Source organism: Ammospiza caudacuta, chromosome 27 (assembly GCF_027887145.1).
Source record: "Ammospiza caudacuta isolate bAmmCau1 chromosome 27, bAmmCau1.pri, whole genome shotgun sequence".
In the NCBI taxonomy this organism is placed as follows: domain Eukaryota; kingdom Metazoa; phylum Chordata; class Aves; order Passeriformes; family Passerellidae; genus Ammospiza; species Ammospiza caudacuta.
Genome location: NC_080619.1, coordinates 6,342,772 through 6,370,722, shown reverse-complemented (window position 1 = coordinate 6,370,722; position 27,951 = coordinate 6,342,772). Strand labels below are relative to the sequence as shown.

Here is a 27,951-nt window from a genome sequence, read left to right as displayed (position 1 = left end):
TCCAAAACGGGGAGGCCGAAGGGAAAACAAAAAAACCCAAGAAAATAAGGAAAAAACCCAAAATGAAGGGAAATTAAGGCATTAAAAAAAAAAATACTTACTTAAAGGCACGAATATTTCCCATTGCCTCCCCCAGGGGGGGACAGAGCTGGAGCCAGGGAGGGAACGAGGGGAGGAGACACAAAAATGGGGGGAAAATAAGGAAAAAACCCTAAAAAAAATCTCGAGGAGCCCCAGGGGGGACCTGATGGACACAGGGGACATTTGGGGACACGGGGGGACACAGGGGACAGGGGGTGCTGGTGGAACTGCTGCTGCACAAGAGACACGACCGCAAACACCGCGGGGAGCCGGGGCACAGGACGGGCGGGGGGATTTTTTTGTGTTTTTCTCCTCTTTTTAATAGAAAAAGAAAATATTTTCCTCTTTTTTTTTTTTTTCTGGTTTTCCTTTCGATTTTTCTGCCTTTTTTTTTTTTTTTGTCTTTTTTTTTTTTTTTAGTGTTTTTTTTTTTGTGTGTGTGTGTGTTTTGGATTTTTTTTTTTTTCCTTTTACTGTGATTTTTTTTTTTTTTTCTTTGTGTGTTTTTCATCTCTTCCAGGTGTTCCTTGGTTTGGTGGATGAGCCGGGCGGGTCAGAGCGTGGGCTCGGCCTCCATGGGCTCCTCTGCTGGCCTGGGCAGGGCAGGGACAAGTGGCTGTCACCCCCACAGCACATGTGTCACACCCCCAGTGTCACCCCTGGCTCCATTCACACCCCCCTGTTTCCTAGTGTCACACACCCTCTGTGTCCCCCGTGTCACCAAATGTCATATCATCCCCATGTCCCTCATGTCACACCCTCTCCATGTCCCTCACGTCCCCCTGTGTCCCCCATGTTCCCCCCAGTGTCACACCCGGCTCCATTCACCCCCATCCTGTGTCCTCTTGTCCCCCTGTGTCCCCCCAGTGTCACATCTGGCTCCATTCACACCCCAGTGTGTCCCCCAGTGTCACACCCCCCCCATTTCCACTGTGTCCCCCCCCAGTGTCACATCCAGCTCCATTCACCACCCCCTCGTGTCCCGCATGTCCCCTCAGTGTCACACCTGGCTCCATCCGTACCCCTCAGTGTCCCCCAGTGTCACATCCCCCCATGTCCCATTGTCACACAGCCCTGTGTCCCCCCTCTGTCCCTCTGTGTCCTCCATTGTCACACACTCCCTGTGTCCCCCATTGTCACACAGCCCCGTGTCCCCCCTCTGTCCCTCTGTGTCCCCCATTGTCACACACTCCCTGTGTCCCCCATTGTCACACAGCCCCGTGTCCCCCCTCTGTCCCTCTGTGTCCCCCAGTGTCACACACTCCCTGTGTCCCCCAGTGTCACACCCTCCCCATGTCCCCCCGTGTCCCCAGGCCGTACCTGGCCTGTGGCTCTGTCCTGCCGTGCTCGGCCCCCACAGACAGCAGGGCCATGGCTGTCACCGTCTCGGCCTCCTCGGTGTCCCCACGCTGCGCCTCCAGCAGGGACCGGCCCACGGCGGCGGCAAAGCGCCGAACAGAGCCCCAGTGCCGGCCTGGGGACAGGGACAGGGACAGGGCTGGCACCGAGCGGGCACTGAGTCCTGTGTCCCTGTGACAGAGCCCCAGTGCCGGCCTGGGGACAGGGACAGGGCTGGCACCAAGCGGGCACTGAGCCCCTGTGTCCCTGTGACAGAGCCCCAGTGCCAGCCTAGGGACAGGGACAGGGCTGGCACCAAGCGGGCACCGAGCCCGTGTCCCTGTGACAGAGCCCCAGTGCCGGCCTGGGGACAGGGACAGAGACAGGGACAGGGCTGGCACCGAGCGGGCACTGAGCCCCTGTGTCCCTGTCACAGAGCCCCAGTGCCGGCCTGGGGACAGGGACAGGGCTGGCACCGAGCGGGCATTGAGCCCCTGTGTCCCTGTCACAGAGCCCCAGTGCCGGCCTGGGGACAGGGACAGGGCTGGCACCGAGCGGGCATTGAGCCCCGTGTCCCCCTGTGACAGAGCCCCAGTGCCGGCCTAGGGACAGGGCTGGCACCGAGCGGGCAGGGACCCCCCGTGTCCCCTCCATGACAGAACCAGCCCCAGGGACCTCTCAGGGACCTCCCGTGTCTCCCCTGTGACAGAGCCAGCCCCAGGGACCCCTCAGGGACCTCCCGTGTCTCCCTGTGTCCCCTCTGTGACAGAACCGGTCCCAGGGACCCCTCGGGGACCTCCCGTGTCCCCCCTGTGACAGAACCGGTCCCAGGGACCCCTCGGGGACCTCCCGTGCCCCCGTCCTCACTCTGGATCTCGATGACCTTCTCCAGCGTGGCCACCGCGTTCGCGTTGGGCTTCTGCTGCAGCAGGGCTGGGTCCAGGGGCTCCAGCTGGGGAGGACACCTTGTCAGACCCCCAAAAGTGCCACCAGCATCCTCAGACTGCCACCAGAACACCCAGACTGCCACCAGCACCCCCAAACTGCCAACAGCCCCCCCAAAGCCACAGCAGAGATGAAACCAGAGCCCCTGACCGACCAACGAGGGGAAACTGAGGCACGACACGGGGCGTGAGCCCCAGCACGCCCCCAGGGAAGGGCTGGGGGGCTCGGGGTGACCCCAGGGGTGTCCCCCTGTACCTCGAGGCCCAGCAGGGCGGTGACACAGGCCTCGGACGCGTCGCAGATGGCCGTCAGGTCGTGTCCCCCCTCCAGCGCCAGCACCACCCGGCCGCCCGCCAGCATCATCAGCTGCTTGGTCAGGTGCCCGAAACCTGGGGGGGCACAGGGTGAGGGGTGCCAGGGCAGGGGTCCCACCGCCAGAAGGCCCCCAGACCCCCAGAATGCCCCCAGACCCCCACTCACACTTGGCGGTGACAGAGTAGCCACCGAGAGGGGACAGGTGGCCCTCGACGGCGTCGAAGCCGGCAGAGACCAGCACCAGGTCCGGGGAGAACTCCTTGGCAATGGGCATCACCACCGTCCTGGGGGGGCAGCGGCAGCTCGGGACCCCCCCAGCGCTGGGGGAGCCCCCCGGGAGGATGGGGACACCCCCCAGGATATGGGGATCCTCCCAGAGCACAGGGACAGCCCAGAACTCGGGGAGACCCACAGGGAGCAGGGACCCCCCCAAGGTGCACGGGGACCTCCGCAGGGTGTGCAAGGACCCCCCCAAGGTGAGCAGGGACCCCCCCCAAGGTGAGCAGGACCCCCCCAAGGTGAGCAGGGACCCCCCCCAAGGTGAGCAGGACTCCCCAAGGTGTGCAGGGACCCCCCCAAGGTGAGCAGGGACCCCCCCCCAAGGTGTGCAAGGACCCCCCCAAGGTGAGCAGGGACCCCCTCCCAAGGTGAGCAGGGACCCCCCCAAGGTGTGCAGGGACCTCTGCAGGGTGTGCAGGGATCCCCCCCAAGGTGAGCAGGGATCCCCCCCAAGGTGTGCAGGGACCTCTGCAGGGTGTGCAGGGATCCCCCCCAAGGTGAGCAGGGATCCCCCCCAAGGTGTGCAGGGACCCTCCCAGGATCCAGAGGACCCCCTGATGCAGGGACCCCTCCCCACTGCACAGAGACCCTTCCCCAAGGACACAGGGACCCCTCCCATAGGACAGACGCACCCCAAGGGCTCAGGAACCCCCCCAGCACAGCAGAACCCCCCGAGGCAGAGCCCCCCCATAGCCATGGACCCCCCCAGGCGCAGCCCCCCCACCTGAAGGCTGTCAGGTACTCCACGTCCCCGATCGGGGGGTCCACGCCGCCGGTCCAGGCGATGTTGATGTTGTAGCCCACGCCCAGCCCGCTGCCCACCTGGGCACAGCCACGGGTGACCCCCTGTGCCTCAGGGGGGCACGGAGGGACCCCCCCACACCCCAAAACCCCCCCGGTACCTCCTCGGGGGCGCCGCTGCCCGGGAAGAAGTTGCCGTCGTCGTAGCGGTGCAGGGAGATGTAGAGCACGTGCGGGTCGCTGTAGAAGGCCTGCTGGGTCCCGTTGCCGTGGTGGATGTCCTGGGAGGGCACCCGGGGGTCAGGGACACCCCCACGGCCACCCCCAAGGCCTGTGGGGTCACCCCTGTGCCCCCCTTACCCAGTCCACGATGAGGATCCTGCCCACGCTGAGCCGCTGCTGCAGCAGCTTGGCCGAGATGGCCACTGAGTTGAAGAAGCAAAAGCCCCTGGGGACAAGGGACAAGGGACATCAGTGGAGGGGGTGGCACTGGGCAGGGGGTGGCCCTGGGTGAGGGTCCCAGCCTGTCCCTGTACTCACATGGCCGTGGACTCCTCGGCGTGGTGGCCTGGGGGGCGGATGACAGCGAAGCCGTTCTGGGGGACAGAGAGGGACACAGAGGGACATGTGTGTGACACAGACAAGTGTGGCACTGGGGACAACTGGGACAAAGGGAAATGCATGGGACAGGGAGGGACGTGTGTGTGTGACACAGACACGTGTGTGACAGGGGCACAACTGGGACACAGGTGGGACACACAGGGATGTGTGTGTGACACAGAGACATGTGGCATTGGGGCACAACTGGGACACGGACATGCATGGGACAGGGAGGGACATGTGTGGGACACAGAGGGATGTGTGTGTGTGACACAGAGGGAAGTGTGTGACACAGACACGTGTGGCATTGGGGCACAACTGGGACACGGACATGCATGGGACAGGGAGGGACATGTGTGGGACACAGAGGGAAGTGTGTGACACAGACACGTGTGGCACTGGGGCACAACTGGGACACAAGGACACGCACAGGACAGGGAGGGACACGTGCAGGCAGGCAGGGTGACAGAGTGACAGTGCCACCCGCTCACCTTGACCTCCCCTGCGGCCACCTTGAAGGCCAGCTCGAGCAGGCAGCCCACGGCCGTGCGCACGGCGCTGGACGAGTGCAGCTCGTTCCACACCGTGTCACTGTCCACCTGCGGGGACACCGCGGGTCACAGGGGCACGGCCACCCCGGGGACACCCCCAGGCCTGCCCCACACTCACCCCGATGCCCCCGCACGGCAGCACCGCGTACGTCTTCGGGGTGATGGGACCTGCGGGGACAAAGGGTCATGGGGACAAGGGGACACAGGGGTCCCGTGGGGTAACGGGGCCTCTGAGCACCCCAAGGGATTGGGAACGCCAGGGGACAAGGAGCCTATGGGAAAAGGGCACCCCAGGGGATTGGGAACACCAGGGGATGGGGGATCCCATGGGACAGGAGGAACCCCAGGCATCCCAAGGGATGGGGGAGCCCCAGGGGACAGGGGTATCCCATGGGAAAAGGGCACCTTTGGGCACCCCAAGGGATTGGGAATGCCAGGGGACAAGGAGCCAACGGGACACGCTGTGGGACAGGAGGAACCCCAGGCACCCCAAAGGATTGGGAATCCCAGGGGACAGGGTGATCCCATGGGAAAAAGGCACCCCAAGGGATTGGGAACGCCAGGGGATGGGGGATCCCATGGGAAAAGGGCACCCTTGGGCACCCCAAGGGATTGGGAATGCCAGGGGACAAGGAGCCTCTGGGATGGGGTAACCCCAGGCACCCCAATAGATGGGGGAACCCCAAGGACAGAGGGATCCCATGGGACCCCTGAACACCCCAAGGACTGGAACCCTCCATGGGACACGGACTCTCCTGGAGATGGAGACCCACAGGGAACAGAGGGATCACAAGGAACAGGGCAGCAAGGTGACCCCAGCTCTAGAGAGGGGGTCCCAGGCATCAGAAGCCCCCCAGCACCCACCCAGCAGCTTTTTGCTGTCCAGTTTCTGGCGGTTCAGCGGGCTGGTGCCGTAGAGCAGCGCGTGGTGCTCCGAGTGCACCGTCTGGATCTCCTCCAGCGTCGCCTTCCTGCCCCGGATCCGCTGGGGAGGGGCACAGGCTGAGCCCCCCGGGCTCCCCACGCCGTCCTGACCCCTCCCAGGACACGGGGACCCCCCCTCACCTCACACTTGCCCAGCAGCCCCGTCTCCTGCAGCCGGGACCAGATGCTCTGGATGCGGCCGGCGTGCTCGGGGTGGATGGTGGTGTTGCCGCAGGTGCACTGGTGCTTCAGCATGAACGTGTCGTACACCACACCTGGCACGGCACAGCTGGCACAGATGGCACCCCCGGACACCCCCAGGGGAAGGGGGATCCCGGGGGCACAGGGATCCCTGGGCACCCCAAAGTGTGGGGAAGCCCGGGAGACAAAGGGAATCCGTGGGATGGGGGACAGCAGGCACCCCCAGGTACTGGGAACCCCAAGGAACAGAGGGATCCTATGCTATAGAGGGACCCCAGGACATTCCAAAATATTGGGAAGCCCAGGGGACAGAGAGATCCTATGGTGTAAGAGGACCCCAGAACATTTCAAAGTATTGGAAACCCCAGGGAACAGAGGGATCCTGTGGAGTTGAGGGACCCCAGGACATTCCAAAGCATTGGGAATCCAAGGACAGAGGAATCCTATGGTGTAGGGGGACCCAGAACATTTCAAAGTATTGGGAATCCCAAGTGACAGAGGGATCCTGTGGCACTGAGGGACCCAGGACATTCCAAAATATTTGGAATCCCAGGGGACAGAAGGATCCTATGGAGCAGGGGAACTCCAGGGACAAAGGGATCCTGTGGCATTGAGGAACCCCAGGACATGCCAAAATATTGGGAACCCCAGAGGACAGAGGGACCCTGTGGGGCTGGGGGACCCCTGGGCACCCCCCAGGATTGGGAACCCCAGGGAAGAAGGGAACCCCACAGGAGAGGAACATCCAGAGCCCCACCACAGAAAGGGACCCTCGGGGGGGGGGACACAGCCATCCCTGCCCCTCCCCATGGGACAGGACCCCCCAAATCCCAGCACCCCAAGGCACAGGGACCCCCCCACCCCCCAGTACCGTACCTGTGGTGAAGAGGTGCTTGGGGGGCCCCTCGGGCTGGGGGGGCTTCACGCTAGCCGGGGACGATTGTGTGCGGGCGAGGGCGGCGTGGGGCAGAGCCAGGACCCCCAGGGGGGGCGCGGGGAAGAGCTGCAGCGGCGCCTCGGGGTACACCTGGCGAGGCGAGGGGAGGGGGCGGCTGACTCACCGAGGGGGGGTCACGGCGTGGGGGTGGCAGGGACAGGGGACAGAGCGGGGGATGAGTCACCGACCCTCGCGAGTCATCGCTGCGGCTGCAGCGTCCCCAAAACGGGGGGGACGCGCGCGACATGGCCGGGGGAGGGCAGGGGGTGCTGGAGCTGGGGTTTGGGGGGATTCAGGGAGCTGGGGAGGGTTGGGTGCCCCCCCAAAGTCTCACCTGCTTGTAGGTGACCCCCAGCTCGGTGACGTCGGGGTCCCCAGGGGCCTCGTCCCCGCTGTCCCCCGGCTCCTGGCAGCCCTGGGGCTCCTGGGGCTGCTCCGGGGGGTCCCCGGCCTCTGGGGACACCAGGGCGATGGGGGGGCCGAGGGGGGGGCCGGGGGGGCCCCTGTCCCCCGGGGGGGGCGATTGCTGCTCCGTCAGCTCCTCCTCGGTCTCCTCGGGGTGCGTGGGGGGCTGCCGTGCCAGCTCTGCCCCCTTGGGGAGCAGCTGGGGGGCACGGGGGTTAAGTGAGCCCCCGCACCCTGTACCTGCCCCATGCCCACACCACGGCCCCCCTGTGCCCACCCTGTGCCCCACAGCCACCCAGTACCCACCCCACACCCATCCCACACCCCAGTCACCCCACAGCCACCCCACAGACCTTTGTCCAGCCCTTCCCCAGTTCCCACCCTGTGCCTCAGTTTCCCCCGCTCGCACTGCTCCCCCTGCTGTATTTTGGGGGTCAGCGGTGCCCCAAAGCTCCCCAGAACCCACCCCACACTCCCCCCAGGCCCACCTTGGCCAGCTGGAGCTGCTGCTTGTCCAGGAAGTGCTGCTGGAGGGGCCCGTGGGGCAGCGCCTGGGGGCTCTGGGGCAGGGGCGAGGACTGCGTGCGGCTCAGGGGCCGGTGCCGCGGCAGCTTGCTGCCCCCCCCGCGGGGAGCCCCGGCCCGCTCTGCCGCCACCAGCGGGGACTGCCCGTGCAGGGGCACTGCGGGGACACGGGGACACCGTCAGAGCCACCCCCAGCCCCACAGAGCCCCCCGATCCACCTCCCGTTACCAGCGGGGACCGCCCGTGCAGGGGCACTGCAGGGACACGGGGACATCGGGTCAGAGCCACCCCGAGCCCCCCTGTCACTAGTGGGGATTGGACGTGCAGGGGCACTGTGGGGACACGGGGACACCGTCAGAGCCACCCAAGCGCTGGGAAAATGCTGGATAAACTGGGGGAACTGGGCAGGACTGGGGGGAAAACGGGGGCAAATTGGGGAACTACTGGGGGGGAATAAGGGGGACACTGAGGGGACATTCAGAGGGGATCAGGAGGACACCGAGAAAGGAGCAGGGGAACACTGAGGGGGAGATCATGGGGACAGTGTGGGGGTATTGGGGGGACATTGAGGGAGGGACCAGGGGGACGCTGAGGGGACATTGAGGGGGGAATTATAGGGACATTGAGGGAGGGATTGGGGGGACACTGAGGAGAGACTGAGGGGGGACTGAGAATGGGTCAGGGAGACACAGAGGGAGGAGCAGGGGGACACTGAGGGGACACCAAGAAGAGATCAGGGAGACACTAGACACCGAGTGGGGACCAGGGGGACACCGAGGGGACACCGAGGGGACACGCAGCAGGCGCTTGGGGCTCACCAGCAATGAGGGTGCTCTGCTGCCGCGCCTGCTCCAGCAGCAGCACGTGCTGCAGCAGGGACGGGGACCCGCTGGGGGTGTCCCCCCCGTCCAGGGCCACCCCCAGCAGGCAGCCCGGGATCGAGGACGTGCTCAGGAACTTCCCGGTGAGGGCGGCCCCGGGGCGCAGCGGGGACACCCCCGGGGGCACCCCCGGCCGCTCGCCCTCCGCCTGCGGCGACAGCTTGGGGGACACCTGCGGGGACAGTGGTGACGCCGGGGGTGCCCATGTCACCCCAGGGCTGCCAGGGCCCTGTGCCACCCCTGTGGGGTCCCTGTGCCACCCCTGCAAGGTCCCCACATTCCTGCTGTAGGGTGCCAGGCCCTCATGCCACTCCCCACTGCATCCCCATATCCCCGCCTCGTGGAGTTCCACGTCCCAGTGCCACCCGTCACAGTGTCCCCGTGTCCCCGTGGGTGCCTTATGTTCCCTCTGTGGAGTTCCAGGTGCCTGTGGGATTCCCATGTCCCCCCAGCCAAGCCCCAGTGCCACCCAGCCCGGGATCCCAGTGCCACCCAGCCCAGGCTCCCGGTGCCACCCAGCCCAGGGTCCTCATGTCACCCAGTTCAGGGTCCCCAGTGCCAAGCAGCCCAGGGTCCCCGTGTCACCCAGCCCGGGGTCCCCAGTGCCAAGCAGCCCAGGGTCCTCATGTCACCCAGCCCGGGGTCCCCGTGTCACCCAGCCCAGTGTCCCTCTGCCCCCACTCACAGGGAGGTGGGCGCTGGTGACGGTGACAGTGGCCTGCAGCCCCAGGGACAGGTTGGGCAGCGATGGGGACGTGTAGAGGCTGAGCTGGGCCCCGTCCAGGGCCAGGGCGCGGGGCTGGGGCAGGAGCTGCTGTGGCACCACATGGCAAAGGTGGCATCAACACCCGAGGGTGACAGGACAGGACAGGACAGACACAGGACACCAACACGTGTGGGGATACACCACCAACACGTGTGGGAACATGACACCACCAACACGTTAGGGACACAACATGCCACCAACACGTGTGGGGACAGGACACCACTGACACCCTCCCCGCCACCCGTGTGTCCCCATCCCTGTCCCTGTCCCCACGGGGCCGTACCTCGCTGTGGATGTTGGGGACAGAGGCTGCCAGGCCGTTGTGGGCACCGTGGGAGCTGTTGGGGGAGCTGGGCCCCGACCCGGGGGCGCTGCTGCAGACTGACGACACTGCGGGGGACACGGGTGTCACACGGGCATGGGGACACAGGTGTGTCACACTGACACTGTCCCGTGTCACACAGACACTGCAGGGGACACGGGTGTCACACGGGCATGGGGACACAGGTGTGTCACACTGACACTGTCCTGTGTCACACAGACACTGCGGGGGACACGTGTGTCACACGGGCATGGGGACACAGGTGTGTCACACTGACACTGTCCTGTGTCACACAGACACTGCAGGGGACACGGGTGTCACACAGACATGGGGACACAGGTGTGTCACACTGACACTGTCCTGTGTCACACAGACACTGCAGGGGACACGGGTGTCACACAGACATGGGGAGACTGCTCTGCGTCACACACAGACACTGCAGGACACGAGTGTGCCACACAGGAACTGGGACACTGCTCCATGTCACACTGACACTGTCCTGTGTCACACTGACACTGCGGGGGACACGTGTGTCACACATGGGCATGGGGGCACTGCCCTGTGCCACACACTGATACTGTGGGACACAGGTGTCACATGGGCATGAGGACACTGCCCTGCATCACACAGGTATGGGGACACAGGTGTGTCACAAGGGTACAGGGACACTGCTCTGTGTCACACACTGACACACGTGTGCCACACGGGTATGGGGACACTGCCCTGTGCCACACGGGCATGGGGACACTGCCCCCCATGTCACACAGTGTGTCACACACTGGCACTGCCCTATGTCACCCTGACACTGTGGGACACGCGAGTGTCACACGGACACGGGGACACTGCTGCGTGTCACATACTATCAGTGTGTGACACACACGTCACATGGGCACGAGGACACTGCCCTCTGCCACAAGGCTACGGGGACATTTGCCCTCTGTCACATATTGTGTCACACCCTGACGCCCTGCACGTGTCACACGTGTCACCCCAGCCACAAGAGGCCACGGGAGCTCTGGGGAAGCACTGGCGACCTGCGTGAGCGACTCCAGCCCGTGTCCCCGCGGTGTCCCCACTGTCCCCGCGGTGTCCCCAGCACGCACCGGTGATCTCCACGTGGCGCTTGCGGAAGGCGCTGAGCACGGAGCCGTCGCGGCGCCGCAGGAGGGGGCTGCTCCTCCGCTCCGCCACCTTCTGCTTCAGCCGCGAGCGCACCTTCAGGTTGGGCTCGGACGCTGGGGACACGAAGGTGTCACCACCACCAGGAGTGTCACCGTGTCACCACCACCGGGAGTGTCACCGTGTCACCACCACCGGGAGTGTCACCGTGTCACCCCCGCGGCGATGTCACCACCACCCACCGGTTTTGCGGAGCGGGAAATCGTCCCGGCCGTCGTAGGTGCCGAGGAGGGGGAGCTTGTAGGACGGGGGGGTCCCCGGGCTGCCGGTCTGGGGGGGGGAGCTCTGGTCCAACGAGGTGTGGTGAGCCCTGGAGAGGGGTGGGGGGGGGAAGGTGGCAGAGACCCCGCTGGGACACCCGGGTCACCCCCAGGGTGGCTAAGGCGGGTCCTGGGGGGCTCGGGGGCACCTACCAACATTTGGGGTGCTGGGGGAGGGAATGGTTGGGGGGGCCGGGGCCCGGCTCCTTCGTCTTGCTGAGCAGGAATTCCTGGAGCTTCAGCTTCACCTCCGTGCTGGCGATGGCGCCTGGGGGCACGGCGGGGTCAGAGGGGCAGCACGGGGGGGTCAGGGGGCAGCACGGCCCCCCACATCCCCCCCCCCAGCCCCCCACTCACTGTCCCGGCCCCGCTCCTTGGGGCGCAGGCTCTGCAGCTGCTCCAGGCGCTGCTGCTCCAGCTCCTGCCGCTCCCGCTGCCGCTGCTGCTCCAGCTCCTGCTGCCGCCGGGCTGCCAGGGCCTCCTGCTGCTGCTGTGGGGAGGGGGCACCGCCGTGGCACCCCGGGAACGGCCCCGGGAGCCCCCCCGAGCCCCCGGCCCCAAGGGCAGGTGTTGGAACCCCCGGTGTGCCCCCCAATGGCTCCCTCACCCTCCATCGGTGACACCCCACGGCTCCATCGCTCCCTGCATCCCCCCCAAAGGCTCCATCAGCCCCAATATCCCACCCCGTGGCTCCATCACCCCCATATTCCTCCCCCAGCAGCTCCATCCTCCCCAGTACCCCTCCAAAAGCCCCATCTCCCCCCCAAGACTGGTGACACCCCACATCTCCATCATCCCCAGTGCCCCTCCAAAAGCCCCATTAGTCCCAGACTGGTGACACCCCACATCTCCATCATCCCCAGTGCCCCTCCAAAAGCCCCATTAGTCCCAGACTGGTGACACCCCACATCTCCATCATCCCCAGCATCCCCCCAAAGTGACTGACACCCCACATCCCCATCATCCCCAGTATCCCTCTCCCCATTTCCATCCCCCCCAATGGGTGACACCCCCCATCTCCATCCCCCCAGATCCCCCCACCCCCAATCCCCCCCCCCCACCCACCTTGAGGTGCTTCTGGAGCTGCACCTGGTGCTGGCGGGTGAGGTGCTCGTGCTGCTTCTGGAACTCGGCGAAGAGCAGCTGCTTCTGGAGCTGCTGCTGCTGCTTCAGGGCCACCAGCTCCCGCTGCAGCTGCTGCTCCCGCGCCGCCGCCAGCCCCGCGTCCACCCCCGCCTCGGGCCCCGGCCCCTCCGGCCCTGCCGGACACGCTGGGAGGGAGAAAAGGGGATGGGGAGAGCCCGGGAGGGATGGAGGGGGCTGGGGGGGGTTCGAGGGGCAGCTTTGGGGTGAGCTCAGAGCGGTTTGGGGGTGTCCTGGGGGTGATGTTCCAAGATGGGGGGGGGTGTCAGTGGTGGTTTGGGGTGGGTTCTGGGGCTTGGGGGCGTCAAGGAAGCCCTCGGGGATCTCCCCCAAGCTCCATCCCCCTGCATCGACCCCCACAAAAAATAAAACCGAGGGGGCCCCCCACCCAATGCAAACCCCTCCATCTCCATGGGGACACGCTGGGTCGGGGGGGAAATGGGATGGGGACAGCCCGGGAGGGATGGAGGGGGCTGGCAGGGGTTCAAGGGGCAGCTTTGGGGGGCTCCGGGGGCGCAGAGCGGTTTGGGGGTGTCCCGGGGGTGATGCTGGCAGGTGGGACTCATTGAAGGGGGGGGTCACTGGTGGTTTGGGGTGGGTTCTGGGGGTTGGGGGTATCAAGGAAGCTCTCAGGGGTCTCCCCCAGCCCCATCAACCTGGATAAACCCCTACCCCACTCAACCCCCCCAAAAATAAAAATGGGGGTCCCTCACCCAATGCAAACCCCTCCATCTGCAGCACACACCGACCCCCCCCCAAATATCCCACAGCCCCCCCCCCAAAATATCCCCCCCACACATCCACCGGTGGGGGGGGGGGCACGGACAGGGAGGGATGGGACACGCAGGACCGGGGTGGGGGTGGGGGCGGCCCCACGCACACAGGAAGGCGGGGGCGGGCAATGGGCGGGGGGGGGGCACGCGGTGCATGTCAATGAGCGCCCCCCCCCCCATCCCCAGCCCAGCCCCCTCCCCCGGGCACTGACGGGGCACTGACGTGTCCCTGCGCGGACCCACCGACGTCACCGGGCACGGAGGGGGGGCACAGACCCCCCCCCCCCAAGGACAGACAGACCCCCCAGGACAGACAGACAACCCCAGGAGAAGAAGCACCCCCATATAATGCCGGTGTTTGGTTTTCCCGGGGGGTATTTGGGGGTACACCAGGGTACTTCTGCACCCCCCCCCCAAAAAGAGCCAGACCCCCCCCCCCCCCATATCCCGACCACCCCCAGCCCCATCCAGCCCCACGGTTTGGCTCTCCCGGGGGTATTTGGGGGTACTCCTGGTAGCCCCCCCCTCAGCCGGGGGTCCCCAAAGTGCCCCGAGGGGTGTCGGGGTGCAAAGGGGGGGTCTCAGCACCCAGCTCCGAGGTGCCAAGGGGGCACCTTGGGGTCAGTGGGGGCTTTGCGGGGGGGGCACACCCCACCTGCGGCCCCCCTGAGGGACACGGGGGTTTAACCCCTTGCTGCCCGGGGCCCCCCAAACAGAGAGGTCCCCGTGGGCACAACGGGGGTGTCCCATGGAATGGGGGCACGGGAGGGGCTGGGGATCCCCAGGGCTGCAGCACCTGTCCTTGCACACACGTTTGTGCAAGGGGGGGCTCTCCCTCTTACACACCTGAAGAGCAGCTCCCCCCTTGCACGCCTGTGGGGGTGTCACCGGGTTTGGGGGGGGCGTCACCAGGTTTTGGGGCCGTGTCACTCGGTTTGGGATGGTATCACCAGGTTTGGGGTGGTGTCACAGGGTTTTGGGGGGCATCACCGGGTATGGGATAGTATCACCGGGTTTTGGGGGATCTCACCAGGTTTGGGGTGGTGTCACCGGGTTTTGGGGGGCATCACCGGGTTTGGGGTGGTCTCACCGGGTTTTGGGGGGCACAGGGGGCCGCCCCCACTCACCTGGGGCGGGCAGGGCAGCGTGCAGGGGGACACGGGGCAGCAGCTCCAGCGGGGGCTCACGGCCGGACCCCCCCTCTGCAGAGAGACACCCGGGACCCCCTGAACGGGCTGGGAATGGGGGGGGGGGGGGGGGCACCTGCACCCCCAAACCCAACTGCAGCCCCCCAAATCCCTCCCCAGCAGGTGGGGCTGGGGGGGTCACAGAGCATCCCTGGGTTTTGGGGTGACGGGAGCCACTGCAGCCCCCCCACTGCAGGCAGGGCAGGGCCGAGGGGCCCCCCCTCACCCACGCCCCCCCCCCCAATCCAGGCTATTCTCTGTGGCGCCTGGAAATAGCCGGCTACAGCACGGGAGGAGCCGGCTATAAATAGGGAATTGTGCCGGGGGGGGGCACGGCAGATCCCGGCAGGGGAAGCGCTGTGTCCCTGCCCCCCCAGACCCCGCTGCACCCCACAACTGCCCCGGGGGCTGGGGGGGCACGGGCTGCCCTGCCTGGGGGGGGGTTTGGGGGTCCCCAGGACCCCCCAGCTCCATGGCACCCCTCACATCCCGCTAATTACCAGGGACGTTAATCCACGTTAATCAGCGCTGCCGGAACCAAAGCTGGGATGTGCCGAAGGGGGGATTAACCCCATTTTGGGAACCTGGAGGCCGAGGGACCCCCCCAGTCCCACTCCAGACCCCCAACGGGACCCCCCAAGAGGGGCTGGGTGGGGGGCACAGCTGCCAGCCCAGCACATTTCCCAATGGATCGCCGTCCCCAAGCGGCTCTGCGGGGACAATCCTGGGCGGGAGGGGGGTGACACCGTGCTGAGGTGTGGAATCCCCCCCTTTTCACCCACGGGGACCCCCCCTACGGCGCCCAGACCGTGCGTAACCCCCCCGGCAGCGCCACGTTTATTTACCAGGCGTTAATCCCGAGCCAAGCCTTTTAATAGCCGGGATATTTCTGGGACACCCCGCGCCCCCCCCGCTGCCCCCCCCGGGGTGCTTCGGGCCTTGACGTCAGCCCGGTTATTTCTGGTGCTGCCGGCGGCCGGGAGGCCGCGGGAACGGCAACGGCAACGGGCCCGCCCGGCTCCCGGAGCCCCTTCCCGGGGCTGCACCCCAAATCCCAGCCGGGCTCCTCTCCCGGCTCCCACGGCAGGGCACAGGGGGGAAAGCGGGCGGCGGAGCCCCCCAGAGGTGGTGGCACACACGGGGGACCCTAGGGGGTCTTGGGGACAGCAGTGGGGACCCCCAGAACTCCAGGAGGGAGAGGGGTGCACCCTGAGATGGGACCAGCACCCATGGGACCCCCCCGGTTCCGGGATGGGGCTGGGAAAAGGAGCCCCAGGGCGATTGGGGACCCCCAGGGCTTGGATGGGGACCACTGAGCACAGCGGTGGCCTCTGCCACGTCCCCGATGGCCCCAGCCCGGCACCCCCGAGGGGTCCCCAAACCCCCTCAGACAGCCCCAAAGGCGGGACAGGACCCCAGAGAAAGCGGCCGGGGATGGCAGAGGTGGCCCGGCCGCGTCCCCGTGCCACCGCGCCGCGTGCCAGCCCCGTGCCAGGCACGGCCGGGCCGCGCTCCAGCAACACCGGCGGGGACCCGGGGGGGTGGCCGGGGACGGAGGGGACACACGGCCCCCGCCCCGTGCCTCAGTTTCCCCCGCGGTGTCGGTGTCCCGCTCTCGGGGCGGGAGCGGGGGGGACACCAGCGCGCCCAGATGTCGCCGGAGCTCCCCCCGGGATAATTACAGGGCGGGACAGCGCGGGCACGGCCCCGGCGGCCAGCACGGCTGGCCGTCCCTGTCCCCACGCGTGGCACCCCTGGGGGGCAGCGGGGACCCGCCCCCGGTGCCATAAAGAGCCACGTGTGAGCCGCGCCACGACGGGGCCGCCGGCCGTGCCTCAGTTTCCCCTCCCGGCGGGGCGGCGGCGGCACCGGCTGGGATAACCGGGACAGGGGGTGCCCCCGGTACCCCCGTTCGGGGCGGATGCGCCCCGGTGGGCGGAACGCTGCTGCGGGCCCCGGTACCCCAATATCTGCTGGGTGCCACAGCAGGGACAGGGGACACGGTGGGGACAGTGCCCAGGGGGGGACACGGCGGTGCCCAGCGGGCACAGCCCCCCTCGGGCTCTCACCTGCGTCGCTCTGGGGGTCCATGGTGGCCCGCGGGTGCCGGGGGGGCTCGCAGAGCCGCGTGTCCGTCAGCGCCGGCCGGGGCACCGGGGCTGTGCCCGCGCCGCCCGGGAGCCCTGCGGGACCAAACGCCGTCAGCACCGCGGGACCCCCGAAACTCCCCCCGCAGCAAACGGGGGAGGGGGGGTCTGAGCCCGCACCGAGCCCCCCCCGAGCACCCACCCAGGGCAGGATGCGGCCCCCTCCCCTCCGGTGCTCGCCGGGATGGGGGGGCTGGGGGCACCCCCAGAAGGGACCTGGGGCTCGGCAGCGTTAGACAAGGCTCTGCAGGAAAAGGGGGGGACCGCGGGATAACGGGGAGCGACCCTCGGCCGTGCCACCCCACGGGGACACGGATGGGACCCCCATAAGGACGCGGCTGCAGGGGGGACACACGCTGACCCCCCCCAGACCGAGGCGTCACCCCGAGATCGGGGTCTGGGGGCGTCACCCGCGAGGGCCACGCGGCGGGACGGACCCCATGGCGGGGGGGGGACGGGGACGGACACACGGCAGCGGCGCCGCCGGCAGCGCCGAGCCCGGCGCGGTGCAGCGGGGCCCCCCCGGCCCCCCCGGCCGCGCTGCGGAGCCGCCGCCGTGCCGCGCACGGGCCCCCCGACACTGCGGGAGCCCCCCGAGAGCACCGGGACCCCCCCGCTGCACCGTGCGCGGCCCATCATCGCACCGGGACCCCCGAGCCGCGCCGGGACCGCTCATTGCGGCGCCCCGCCGAACCGCAGCGGGACCCCCCGATGGCAGCGGGACCCCCCAAACTGCGGGGCTCCCCCGAAACTGCGCAGGGGGAGGGTCCGGGCCGCAGGGCCCCCCCGTTGCACGGGCGCTCCCCCCTGGAGCCGCACCGGGACCCCGGAATGCACAGGAGCCCCCCTTCCCGCACCGGGGTCCCCTCCTGCAGCCCCCGCCCCGGATCGCACCGGGACCCCCAGCGCAGACCCCGACCCGCAGCGGACCCCCCCCCCCCCCCTCACCGGAGCCCCTCCCCGAGCACACCGGGACCCCCCCGCCCCCCCTCCCGCGGTGCCGCTGCAGCCCCGGACCCGCGCAGGGCTCCCCCCGCTGCAGCCCCCCCAAACCCGCACGGGGGTCCCCATGCGGCCCCCCCCGCTCCGCACGGCGCGCCCCAGGAATGCAATGGGGCACCCCGCGCCCCCCGAACCGCACCCCCATTGCACAGACCCCCCCACCCCGGCCCCGAACCGCACCGGAGCTCCGGGATCGCAGCCCCCCCTCCGCCGCACGGAGCCCCCCCGGGGGTCCCGCAGCCCGCGGAGCCCCCCCCGGCGCGGGTCCCCGCCCCGATGCGGCCCCCCCGGTGTCCCCCCGGTGTCCCCCCGGTGCCGCCCGTACCTGGGGTCCCCCCGGTGCCGCCCGGCGCGCGCCCCGCCGCCCCCCCGCCTCCTCCTCCATCTTCGCCGCGCGGCCCCGCCCGCCCCGACAACAACATTCGGTGACGTCACTCCGCGGTCACGTGACGGCGCCCGGCGCTAAAAATAGCCCCGCGCGCGCGGAGCCCCCCCCCCTTAAAGGGGCGGTGCCTAACGAGGGGCGGAGCCTGTTCGAGCCTTAAAGGGGCCGCGCAGCGAGCGAGCGTGAGGCGCTGTCGGTGTGTGAATGAGCGTGTAACAGCTTCGTGTGACTGTGTGCGTGCAAGGGCACGCAGGTGTATGAATGAGCATGTAGCAGCGTGGGAGTGTGAGTGAGTGTGAGCGTGCCAGGGCACACACGGGTGTGTGACGGGTGACAGGCCATGCTGCACACACACACACGTGCCACAGGCCAGGCGGGAAACGCTCCGCAGGGCACACGCGTGCTCGGTGAGCAGCTGCACGTCAGCCTGCCACACTTACCGGACACGGGGCACACGCAGACACGCGTGTGCAGGACACTCATGCACACACACACACACACGCCTGTGGCCTTGTCCACGCACGCGTGTGGGTGTAGCAGGCCCGAGTTGGGGGGGTCACTCAGCCCGTGCCGCGGGGACATGCGGGATGAATCACGCCGGGTCGGGGCCGCGCTGAGTCACCGGCGGCGCCGCGGGGCCCGGCCGGGTGACGCGGGACACACGCGTGTGCACATGTGACACGCGCGGGGAAAGGGGGTGCGTGGCCCTTTAAGGGGCGCGGCCGCTCTTCCTGCCCGCCGCCAGGGGGCGCCCGGTGCCGCAGGGGAAGTTCCGCCCCTTCCCCGGGGACCGCGGGTTCGAGTCCCGGCCCCGCCGCTTCCGCCTCCGGGGCCGGGCCGGGGTCGCGGCGCTGCCATGGTAACGGGGCCGGGGGGGGGGACGGAGCCGGTTTTGGGGTGCCCTGGGGGCTGATCTGGGGTTCCCACGGAGATTCCCCAAAAAGGGATCTCTGTGGGCCCCGCGCGGTTACGGGGGAGCCGATCCGGGATCGCCTCGGGGCCTGTGAGGCCTTTCCGGGGCCCCCGAGCGTCCCACGGCGGAACCTCCGGGACCATCCCGGTCCCCCAGCCTGTGTGTCCCTCCCAGCCCCGTTCTTCTCCTTTATCCCACAGTCCTGCCACTTGCAGAAGCTTTTTGGGACCGACGGGGAGCTGGAGGATGAGGTGAGGGACCCCCAATGGCCTCGGCCCCCCCCCCGAGGTGCGCTGAGCCTGCGGGGGGAGTCTGGGGAACGCACGGAGCCGTTTGAATTCCCGCTGTTTATTTCCACAGGATTTCCTCTCTGCTGTGGAAGATGCAGAGAACCAGTTTGTGACCCCCGGGCATTCCTCATCCAGCGTCGTCTCGGTTCCTCCCAGTGAACCCCATCCCAGTAACCCCCATCCCAGTAAAGCCCCCACCCTCCGGCCCCTCGCCGGGCAGGGCGAGCCTCCCGTGGGATTCCAGGGCCCCCCATCTCTGGGGACAGTCCCCCAGGATGAGCTGGACAATGACCTTTTCCTGGCGGCCTGCACGGAGCTGGAGGGTCCCGAGGTGCCCCTGGGGGCTGGCACTGCCCCGGTGCCCCCTGAGCACTGCAAGAAGCCGCCATGGAAATGCCCAGGGAAGGAGAACGCTCAGGAATGTGGGGTCCCCAAAAAGCTCAGGGTGGGAGAGGAGCTGATCCCTGGCTCCAGGGGCGTGCAGGACAAGCAGAGCCCCCTCCCCAGTCCCAAACTGGTGCTGCGGCCCAGCACGGCCGGTGCCTGCACCCCCAGACCCCCCATTTCCACGGGAAGCTCCAGAGGCTCCATCCCTGCTCCAGGGGCTCCGTGCCTGAGGCCCATCCAAGCACCCCTAGCAAGGAGCAGCCCCTCAGCACCCTGGACCCCCCCAGCACAGAGCTGCCCCCAGCCCCGGCTGCCCCCCAGACCCCCCTCAGGCTCCCCCAGCTTCCCGAACCCCCCGGTGGCTCCCAACGCTCCCGGCCCCCCCAGCGCCCCCGTGGTCACCAACCACCTGGTGCAGCTGGTGACAGCGGCCAGCAAAGCCCCCCGGGGACCCCCCCGAGCCCCCGGGCGCAGGGAGAGCCGGCGCTTCCCGGGGCCGGCCGGGATCCTGCCCCAGCAGGTGGGGGGCACGGGGTGGGGGAGACCGGGTGGGGATGGGGTGGGGTGGGGATGGGGATGGTGTGGGAATGGGGTGAGGATGGGGACAGTGTGGGGACTGGGTAAGGATGGGATGGGATGGGATGGGATGGGATGGGATGGGATGGGATGGGATGGGATGGGATGGGATGGGATGGGATGGAGACAGGGACAGCATGGGAACCAGGTAAGGATGGGATGGGGATGGGGTGAGGATGGGATGGGGATCTGGAAAGCATGGGAAACGGGGTGAGGATTGGGATGGGGACAGGGACAGCATGGGAACCAGGTGAGGATGGGATGGGATGGGGATGGAGTCAGGAATGTACTGGGTTGGGACAGGACAGAAATGGGAGTTGGATGTGGGTTGGAATGGGATGGGATGGGAGCATCTGATGAAGCCAGGCAGATCCCTGGACATTTCTCCGTGCCCCACAAGCACTCGGGGAAGCTGCTGGAGGAGATCCTGGTGTCGGCTCCCCAGACTCCTGCTCACGGGGCTGTGGCAAAGCCGCGGGCTCAGGTAACCCCCCCATCCCACCCCTGCTCGGGCAGACCCCAGTGGGAATCCCCCAGTGGGATGCTGGCTGAGAGGGAGCCCCTGGGGCTCTGTCACCATGATGTCCCTGACCCCAGGCGCTGTCCAGCTCCCCACTGCCCACCGAGGAGGATTTCGGGAAGGGGCCCTGGCTGGCCATGAAAACGGAGCTGGGGCTGGATGAGAGGGACCCCAGCTGCTTCCTCCACACCTACAGCGTGGTCATGGTGCTCCGCAAGGTGAGGACGGCCCAAGACTCCTGCTCTTCCCTCGCCCCTCAGAGCTGCTTGTAGGGCTGGGAACCTCTGGGGAGGGGGCTGAGCTGAGCTGGGCACAGACATCCACATCCCATGGCTGATGAGGGCTGTAGAATCCTGGGATACCCCACACGGGGTTCAACTCCCAGCCCTGGCCAAGGTCACCCCAAAATCTCCGTTGTGCTGTGCAGGCAGCCCTGAAGCAGCTCCCAAAAAACAAAGTCCCCAGCATGGCTGTGATGATCAAAACCCTGACCAAGAGCAGCGCTGGTGCTGGTGCCGTGTTCCGGGACCCCACGGGTGAGTGTGCCCCCGTGGTTCCTGTGCCCGGTGGGGCTCTGCCCATCGCCCCCAGGGCTCAGGGATGCCATCCTCATTGCCAGGGGAGATGCAGGGCACCGTGCACCGGCTGCTGCTGGAGCAGAGGCACAGCGAGCTCCGGGCCGGCTCCGTGCTGCTCCTGAGGCAGGTGAGGAGAGCTGGGGGCTCCTTATCCCACCCCAGTGGGGTCTGATCCCAGGGGAATGCAGGGTGGTGATACAGCCCATCGCCTGTCCCATTCCCAACCCCATTAAACCCTGGAATTAGGAATGTAAGGATTAGGATAAGGGGATAAGAGGAACCAGCGCATGTGGTACACCCCCGTTCCCATTCCATAGCACCCTGGCAGTACAAATACAAGAAAAGGGTCTCCCGCAGTTTTGCACCTCAGGATTTTTCTCAACTCTTGCTAAAATTTCACCCTTCATTTCCTAAGATTTCCATAAATGGGGCCCTGTAACTCGGGGGGTTTATCCAGGAGCTGTCTCTGCCCTCTCTGCAGGTCGGGGTCTTCTCCCCCTCCCACCGCAACCACTACCTCAACGTGACCCCCACCAACCTCCTCAGGATCTTCCCACCTGAGCCCGAGGGCTGCTCCCCCCGGCAGGTGAGGAGGGGGCACTGCTGGGACCCCCAGGGGGGTCTGGGCTATGGGGACCCCTGAGAGAAGGGGGAGGGTTGGATGAATCCCCCAATAATTCATCCCCGCTGGGTTTTGCAGGTCCCTGCCCAGGCTGAGCCAGCCCCAGACCCCCCTGCACAGCCCACCTGGGGTGTCCCTGCTCCTGAGGACTGGGGACAGTCAAGGACAAGTGGACACAGTGCAGAGCAGCGTCCTGGGGGCTTCTCCCTGTGCCCACCAAGCTCTGATCCCAGCTGGGAAGAGCCAGCGGGAGCTGATGGATGTGACATGGGTGAGTCAGACCCACTCTGGGAGGGAAGGAAAAGCTCTGTGTCCTGTGGAGAGCAGGTTCCCAACCTAAACAATTCCACCATCACACAAAACTCACATCCTGCTGTGCCCTGCAGATGACCTGGATGGGCTCCTGGGAGAGCTGCCCGAGGATTTCTTCTCAGCCCCAGCTCAGGTTGACTGTGGCTGAGCCCAGCAGAGGGTGACAGTGCCGAGGAGCAGTGACACACCTGCCACCCACCCACCTGCTCCTCCCTCTGCGTGTCCGTGCTGTTTGTGGTGGAGCTGAGAGCTGGGGAGGCCCGGGGACAAGTGTCCTCAGCACTGTCCCCAATCCTGGGGCACAGGGGCCCCTCTCGCTCCCAAACCTGCATTAAAGGGCTGTTTTGTTTCTGCATCGCCTGTGTCCTCGTGTGTCACCCCTCTGTCCTTTCCCTGGCTGGGATGAGCCGTTCCCGAGGCTCTCACAGCCCCACAGGACTGGTGAGGGTCCCCAAATCCCTCCCTATGGGACATCCCCACCTCAGATCCCTCCCCATGGGACATCCCCACCTCGCACCCGCCAACAGGTCAAACCGCCCCGCACCCCGTGACTCTGTTTACCACCACGAGTTATTTATAGGCCCCTGGCTCTGGGATTTGATTCCACATCCGTGTGTGGGGCACAGCCCTATTTATAACCCCCTCCCGAGGCTCAGGGTCCCGCTCGCTGTCCCCGGAGCCTCCCCTGCCCTGCGGGGCTCCCCATGGCCCACGAGTCGTTCGCCTTCAGCCCGTCGGCGCTGCGCTCGCTGCGGCTGCAGCGGGAGCTGCTGGAGCGGGACGATCGGCGCCGGGCGCTGGCCCGGGCATCCACCGAGCGCCGCCTCCTGCCCGCGACGCCCCCGAGCCCCCCCCGGCGGCGCCAGGTCTGCCGCGACCCCGCCGTGCACAACGCGCTCTACGCCGGGGACCTGCGCCGCGTCCAGAGCATCTTCAGCGACGAGGCCACGGCCAATGTGGTGCTGGAGACGGTCAGCGAGGAGCTGGTGTGGTCACCGGAGCAGGGTACGGGGCCGGGGGTCCTTCCTTTCTTCTCCCTTCTCCTTTCCCTCCCGTTCCCCCTGCAAAACAGGTGGGGGGCCAGGACAGGGGTGCAGCTCCAGGTGGGCAGGGGGGGGAGCAGGGCCGGCTGCTCCGGTTCCTGGGGGAGCAGGAGTCAGGAGTGGGGTGGGTGCACAGGGCAGCCCCACGGTGCCCCCCTGCTTCCCCCACTCCAGCTGTGGGTGGGTGGGTGCGGGTGAGGGGGCCCAGCTGCTCTCCAGTGTGACCCCGCAGGGTTCTGGGTGGGTGGGTGTGGGTCAGGGGGCCCAGCTGCTCTCCGGTGTGACCCCGCAGGGCTGTGGGTGGGTGGGTGCGGGTCAGGAGGGTCCAGCTGCTCTCCGGTGTGACCCCGCAGGGCTGTGGGTGGGTGGGTGTGGGTCAGGGGGCCCAGCTGCTCTCCGGTGTGACCCCGCAGGGCTGTGGGTGGGTGGGTGCGGGTCAGGAGGGTCCAGCTGCTCTCCGGTGTGACCCCGCAGGGTTCTGGGTGGGTGGGTGCGGGTCAGGAGGGTCCAGCTGCTCTCCGGTGTGACCCCGCAGGGCTGTGGGTGGGTGGGTGCGGGTCAGGAGGGTCCAGCTGCTCTCCGGTGTGACCCCGCAGGGTTCTGGGTGGGTGGGTGCGGGTCAGGAGGGTCCAGCTGCTCTCCGGTGTGACCCCGCAGGGCTGTGGGTGCTGAGCCCCCGCCGGCAGCACACCTCCGCCCTGCGCATCGCCGCCGCCCGCGGCTACGAGGATTGTGCCCGGCACCTGCTGCTGCGGGGCGCGGCCGTGGACGCCGTGGTGGGCGGCAGAGCCCCCCTGCACGACAGCGCGGCCGCCCCCCACCCCAATTGCGCCCGCCTGCTCCTGGCCTTCGGCGCCGACCCCAACGTGCTGAGCGCCGAAGGCTCTGCCCCGCTGCACCTCTGCACAGCGCCCCACAGCCTCAGGTATGGGATCACCTGTGTCCTACAGCCTCAGGTAAAGGCTCACCTGTGGACTAGGGTGGGGCTCATCTGCATGAGAGGCCCCGCCCATGAAATCGTCACTCCTGCCCCACCCACCTAATCTGGGAGCCAGGGGCCTGTGGGGTGTCCTGGGAGGGTCCCTGGGTGTCCTTGGGGGCGTCCCATGGGTGACAGGTCTCTCCAGGGTGTCCCTGGGGGTGTCCCTTGGGAGCCAAGCCTCTCCATTATGTCCTGAGGACGTCCCTAGGGATGTCCCATGGGAACCATGGCACGTCCTGGTTGTGTCCCATGGTTGCCAAAGTGTCCCCTCACCCTTCTCACCCTACCTCCAGGTGTGCGGAGCTGCTGCTGGCGCACGGGGCGCAGGTGAACCTGGGCACCCGTGACCGGCAGGTGACAGCGCTGCACGTGGCGGCGCGCCAGGGGCTGGTGGCCCACGTGGAGCTGTACCTGCACCACGGCGCCGACCCCTCCGTGCGCACCCACCAGGGCGAGACCCCCCTGAACGCGGCGGCGGCGGCGGCCGAGCGCCCCGAGGACTCGGAGCGCTTCCTGCGCGTGGCCGAGCGGCTGCTGGAGGCCGGCGCCGAGCCCGGGGCCGCGGGGCGCAAGGGCCACACGCCGCTGCACAACGCCTGTGCCAACGGGCACCCCGGCATGGCCCGGCTGCTGCTGCGCCACGGCGCCGACGCCACCGTCCCCAACGGCGCCGGGGACACCCCCATGGACTGCGCCCTGTGCGCCGTGCGCGAGTACCGCCAGCAGCGCCCCGAGGAGACCCTCACCCTGCTGCTGGACCACGGAGCCCTCCCCGCGCACCCCAAGGTGGGGCAGGGGGTGATGGGGGGCACGGGGAGGTGGCACTGGCGGTGTCACCCCCCTGGTGACACTGCTCTGCTGGCAGATGCTCAGGCTGTGCTGCCAGCACCCGCCGGCGCTGGAGGTGATGCTCAACGCCTACGACCGCGTGCCCCCCGCCGACGGCTGGGTGGAGGCCGTGCCCGCCGAGCTCTGGGAGGTAACGGGGTGTCCTAAGGGGTCCTGGGGTGTCCCCGTGTCCCCAGCCAGCCCACTGAGCCCCTGTCCCCCCCACAGGAGCACCAGGAGTTCTATGCCTCGGCCGTGCGCATGGCGGGGCAGCCGCGGCGGCTGCAGCACCTGGCACGTGTGGCCATCCGGCGTCACCTGGGCGCCCGCTGCCGCGCCGCCGTGCCCAGGCTGGCACTGCCACCCCCCCTGCGCCGCTACCTCCAGCTGCCCATCGAGGGGCTTATCTCCTGAGGGCGCCCTGTGTGTCCCCACTGGAGTCCCCTCCATGTCCCCTTGCTCCCCGTGCCCTGGTGTCAATAAAGGACATGGCAGAGGTGGCCCTTGAGGCGTCTTTGTCCCTGTGGGAGCAGGGTGGGCAATGGCGGCTGCTGTGGGGACGGGGGACTGTGGGGACAGGGGATAAGGGGGAGCAGGGGACTGTGGGGACACGGGATGAGTGGGGACAGGGGACTGTGGGGACAGGAGATGAGGGGGGACAGAGCCAGTGGGTCACAGGCGGCAGGGAGGGGACAGACGGGCCCTGGCGGATGTGGGGACCGCGGAGGCGGTGACAACGCGGCCGGGGGGATCCGGTGCCGGTCAGACCCCATGGCGGGGGGGGGTCAGCCCGGGGGTTCCCACGGTGCTCCCGAGGCCCCGCCCCGCCGCGGCCGTGACTCCGCCCCAGCAAACCCCGCCTCCCGACATAGTCCCGCCCACTTATAGCCACGCCCACTCAGGGCGAGTCAAGTTCGCCCCGCCCCTATTGACCACGCCCACTGGGCGCGGCCGTGACGTAACCCCGCGCGCCCACCGCCCCGTCCCGCCCCCTAGCGGCGGCGCGCTGTGACGTGGCGCTTCCGGCGCGGGCGGCGGCGGCGGGAGGCGGTGAGTGGGGGGGGGGGGGGGGGGGGGGCACCGGGACCCCCGGGGATGGCGGGGACACCCCGGGACCGACAGCGACACACCGGCACCCCCGGGATGGCAGGAGATGGCAGGGACACACCGGCACCCCCGGGATACACGGGGACCGGTAGGGACGCACCGGGACCCTCGGGAGCGGGCAGGGACATCCCCGGTTCCTCCCGCCCCGCCGTGCCCGGGCCCCGCTGACCGCACCGCTCCGCTCCCTGCAGGTCGGGGATGGCCTGACCCTGCCCCGCTGGGCACCGAGGGGCTGCGGGACCCTCCGGGACCCCCGGGAGCCTCCGCCGGGCCCGGTGAGGTGAGCGCAGCGCTGCCGCTTCGGCGTCTCGGGAGCGAGGAGGAAAACCCGCAGCGAGGAGCTCCCGTCCCTGCGGTCTCCGGGCAGCGGGAGCAGCGGCCCCGGGGTCTGTTCTGAGCCCGCAGGCGGCACCGGGGCACAGCTCGGTCACACCGGGAACCGCTCGGGGGTGGCGGAGATGGAGCCCCCGGCCGCCCCGCTCATCCCGGGCGTTGGGGACGAGGTGACGCTGGTGGCCGGGCTGGCCGTGCTGGCGCTGGCGCTGGTGCTGGCCTGGCTGTCCACGTACGTGGCCGAGGGCAGCGGGCAGCTCCTGGGCACCGGGGACGCGGCCGTCATCCGCCTCGGGCCCCTCCCGCCGTACGCGGGAGCCGCGGGGGCGGCCGAGGCCCCGGAGCCCCCCGGGAGCGCCGAGAGCGCGGAGGAGAAAGCGGAGGAGGAACGGGGGGCGGCGGCGCGGGCGGACAGCGGGAGCGGCCCCGGTGCCGGTCCCGGCCGGGAGCAGCTGCCGGACACCGAGCCCGGTGCCACCGGGGCGGGGGACGCCTGTCCCGGCCTCATCAAGATCCGCCTCAAGTTCCTCAACGACACCGAGGAGGTGGCGGTGGCGCGGCCCGAGGACACCGTGGGGATTCTCAAGAGGTGAGGCCCGGGTGTGAGCAGCCCCTCCCCCGGTGCAAACCGCCCCCTCCCTCCCGTTGTGCCGAAAATACCCCGTGGGCTTTGAAACGGCGAGTTTGAAAGAGGCGGCGGTGGCGCGGTGGCAGTGCCATCGCTGTCCCCTCCCCGTCACACAGTGCGGGGGTTCCCGTCCCCGACTGGGTCCATGTGGCGGGGTTCCCACCCCGGGTGGGGGTCCCCGAGCCCCTCTCTGCCGCCTCCAAGCCTCCCTCGTCCCGCAGCAAATACTTCCCGGGCCAGGAGAGCCAGATGAAGCTCATCTACCGCGGGCAGCTGCTGCAGGACCAGGCGCGGACGCTGCGCTCGCTCCGCATCACCGACAACTGTGTCATCCACTGCCACCGCTGCCGGGGCACCGGCGCGGCCGCCCCCGCGCTGCCCGAGCCCGGCCCCGCCGGCCCCGCGGCCCCGGCGCTGCCGCTGGGCGGGGGCACGCTCATGGTGCCCACGGTGATGGTGGTGCTGGCGCTGGGCTGGTATTTCCGCATCAACTACCGGCAGCTCTTCACGGCGCCGGCCACCGTGTCGCTGATCGGTGTCACCGTGCTCGTCACCTTCCTGGCCTTCGGGCTGTACGGACAGGCGGGCTGAGGGGGCAGGGGCTGGGGAGGCACCGCGGTGGCGCCGCTGTCCCTGCTCTGTGGCCAGAGCCAGCGCGGTGGCAGCTCAGCGTGTGCGTGCCAGCCTTGCTGCCGGACTTTACCCCCCAAAAAGGGGCTGTGCCCCCCTCAAACCCCGCTGCCCCCACCCCAACCCCAGCTCCGGGGAGTGGGGCAGCACCGGAACGGGCCGTGGCTTCATCCCAAGGACTTTTTAATGCAAATAAAGGGTGTCAAGTCACCCCACTGCTTGCCTTCCTGCCCTGGGGCTGCTCTTTCCTACCCACGCACATTTCTGGGGGGCATAAAAACAAATCCGGCCCCACCCGTGGTGAACGGAGTGGGG

At 68.3% G+C, this 27,951-nt stretch overlaps 4 protein-coding genes across 4 annotated transcripts; 3 read left to right on the top strand and 1 right to left on the bottom strand.

The window, feature by feature from the left end:
- Window positions 1–518: 518 nt before the first annotated feature.
- On the bottom strand, window positions 519–17,901 carry HDAC5 (histone deacetylase 5). The gene is made up of 27 exons (XM_058820370.1): window positions 17,828–17,901; window positions 16,423–16,536; window positions 14,294–14,368; window positions 12,316–12,521; window positions 11,608–11,740; window positions 11,404–11,518; window positions 11,173–11,300; window positions 10,915–11,046; window positions 9,773–9,879; window positions 9,409–9,537; window positions 8,661–8,895; window positions 7,806–7,999; window positions 7,247–7,516; window positions 6,852–7,002; window positions 5,916–6,049; window positions 5,715–5,835; window positions 4,969–5,018; window positions 4,791–4,898; window positions 4,240–4,295; window positions 4,060–4,147; window positions 3,861–3,980; window positions 3,683–3,780; window positions 2,845–2,963; window positions 2,620–2,753; window positions 2,287–2,371; window positions 1,402–1,555; window positions 519–674 (listed from the first exon to the last, which is right to left on the bottom strand). Exons 2-27 carry the CDS (start codon window positions 16,442–16,444, stop codon window positions 635–637), a joined length of 3,204 nt encoding a protein of 1,067 aa, XP_058676353.1. The 5' UTR covers window positions 16,445–16,536; window positions 17,828–17,901; the 3' UTR covers window positions 519–634.
- Window positions 17,902–18,685: 784 nt separating this feature from the next.
- On the top strand, window positions 18,686–22,417 carry HROB (homologous recombination factor with OB-fold). Its single transcript, XM_058820391.1, has 10 exons — window positions 18,686–18,746; window positions 19,001–19,051; window positions 19,161–19,997; window positions 20,454–20,537; window positions 20,651–20,791; window positions 21,001–21,109; window positions 21,193–21,278; window positions 21,633–21,737; window positions 21,852–22,044; window positions 22,160–22,417. The coding sequence occupies exons 1-10, from the start codon at window positions 18,744–18,746 to the stop codon at window positions 22,231–22,233; spliced, it is 1,683 nt and encodes a 560-aa protein (XP_058676374.1). The 5' UTR covers window positions 18,686–18,743; the 3' UTR covers window positions 22,234–22,417.
- Window positions 22,418–22,789: 372 nt separating this feature from the next.
- ASB16 (ankyrin repeat and SOCS box containing 16) lies at window positions 22,790–25,387 on the top strand. Its single transcript, XM_058820396.1, has 5 exons — window positions 22,790–23,090; window positions 23,786–24,053; window positions 24,404–24,896; window positions 24,976–25,089; window positions 25,167–25,387. The coding sequence occupies exons 1-5, from the start codon at window positions 22,790–22,792 to the stop codon at window positions 25,350–25,352; spliced, it is 1,362 nt and encodes a 453-aa protein (XP_058676379.1). The 3' UTR covers window positions 25,353–25,387.
- A 566-nt stretch (window positions 25,388–25,953) lies between these two features.
- TMUB2 (transmembrane and ubiquitin like domain containing 2) lies at window positions 25,954–27,829 on the top strand. Its single transcript, XM_058820416.1, has 3 exons — window positions 25,954–25,988; window positions 26,237–26,967; window positions 27,228–27,829. The coding sequence occupies exons 2-3, from the start codon at window positions 26,504–26,506 to the stop codon at window positions 27,595–27,597; spliced, it is 834 nt and encodes a 277-aa protein (XP_058676399.1). The 5' UTR covers window positions 25,954–25,988; window positions 26,237–26,503; the 3' UTR covers window positions 27,598–27,829.
- The last annotated feature ends 122 nt before the right edge of the window (window positions 27,830–27,951 follow it).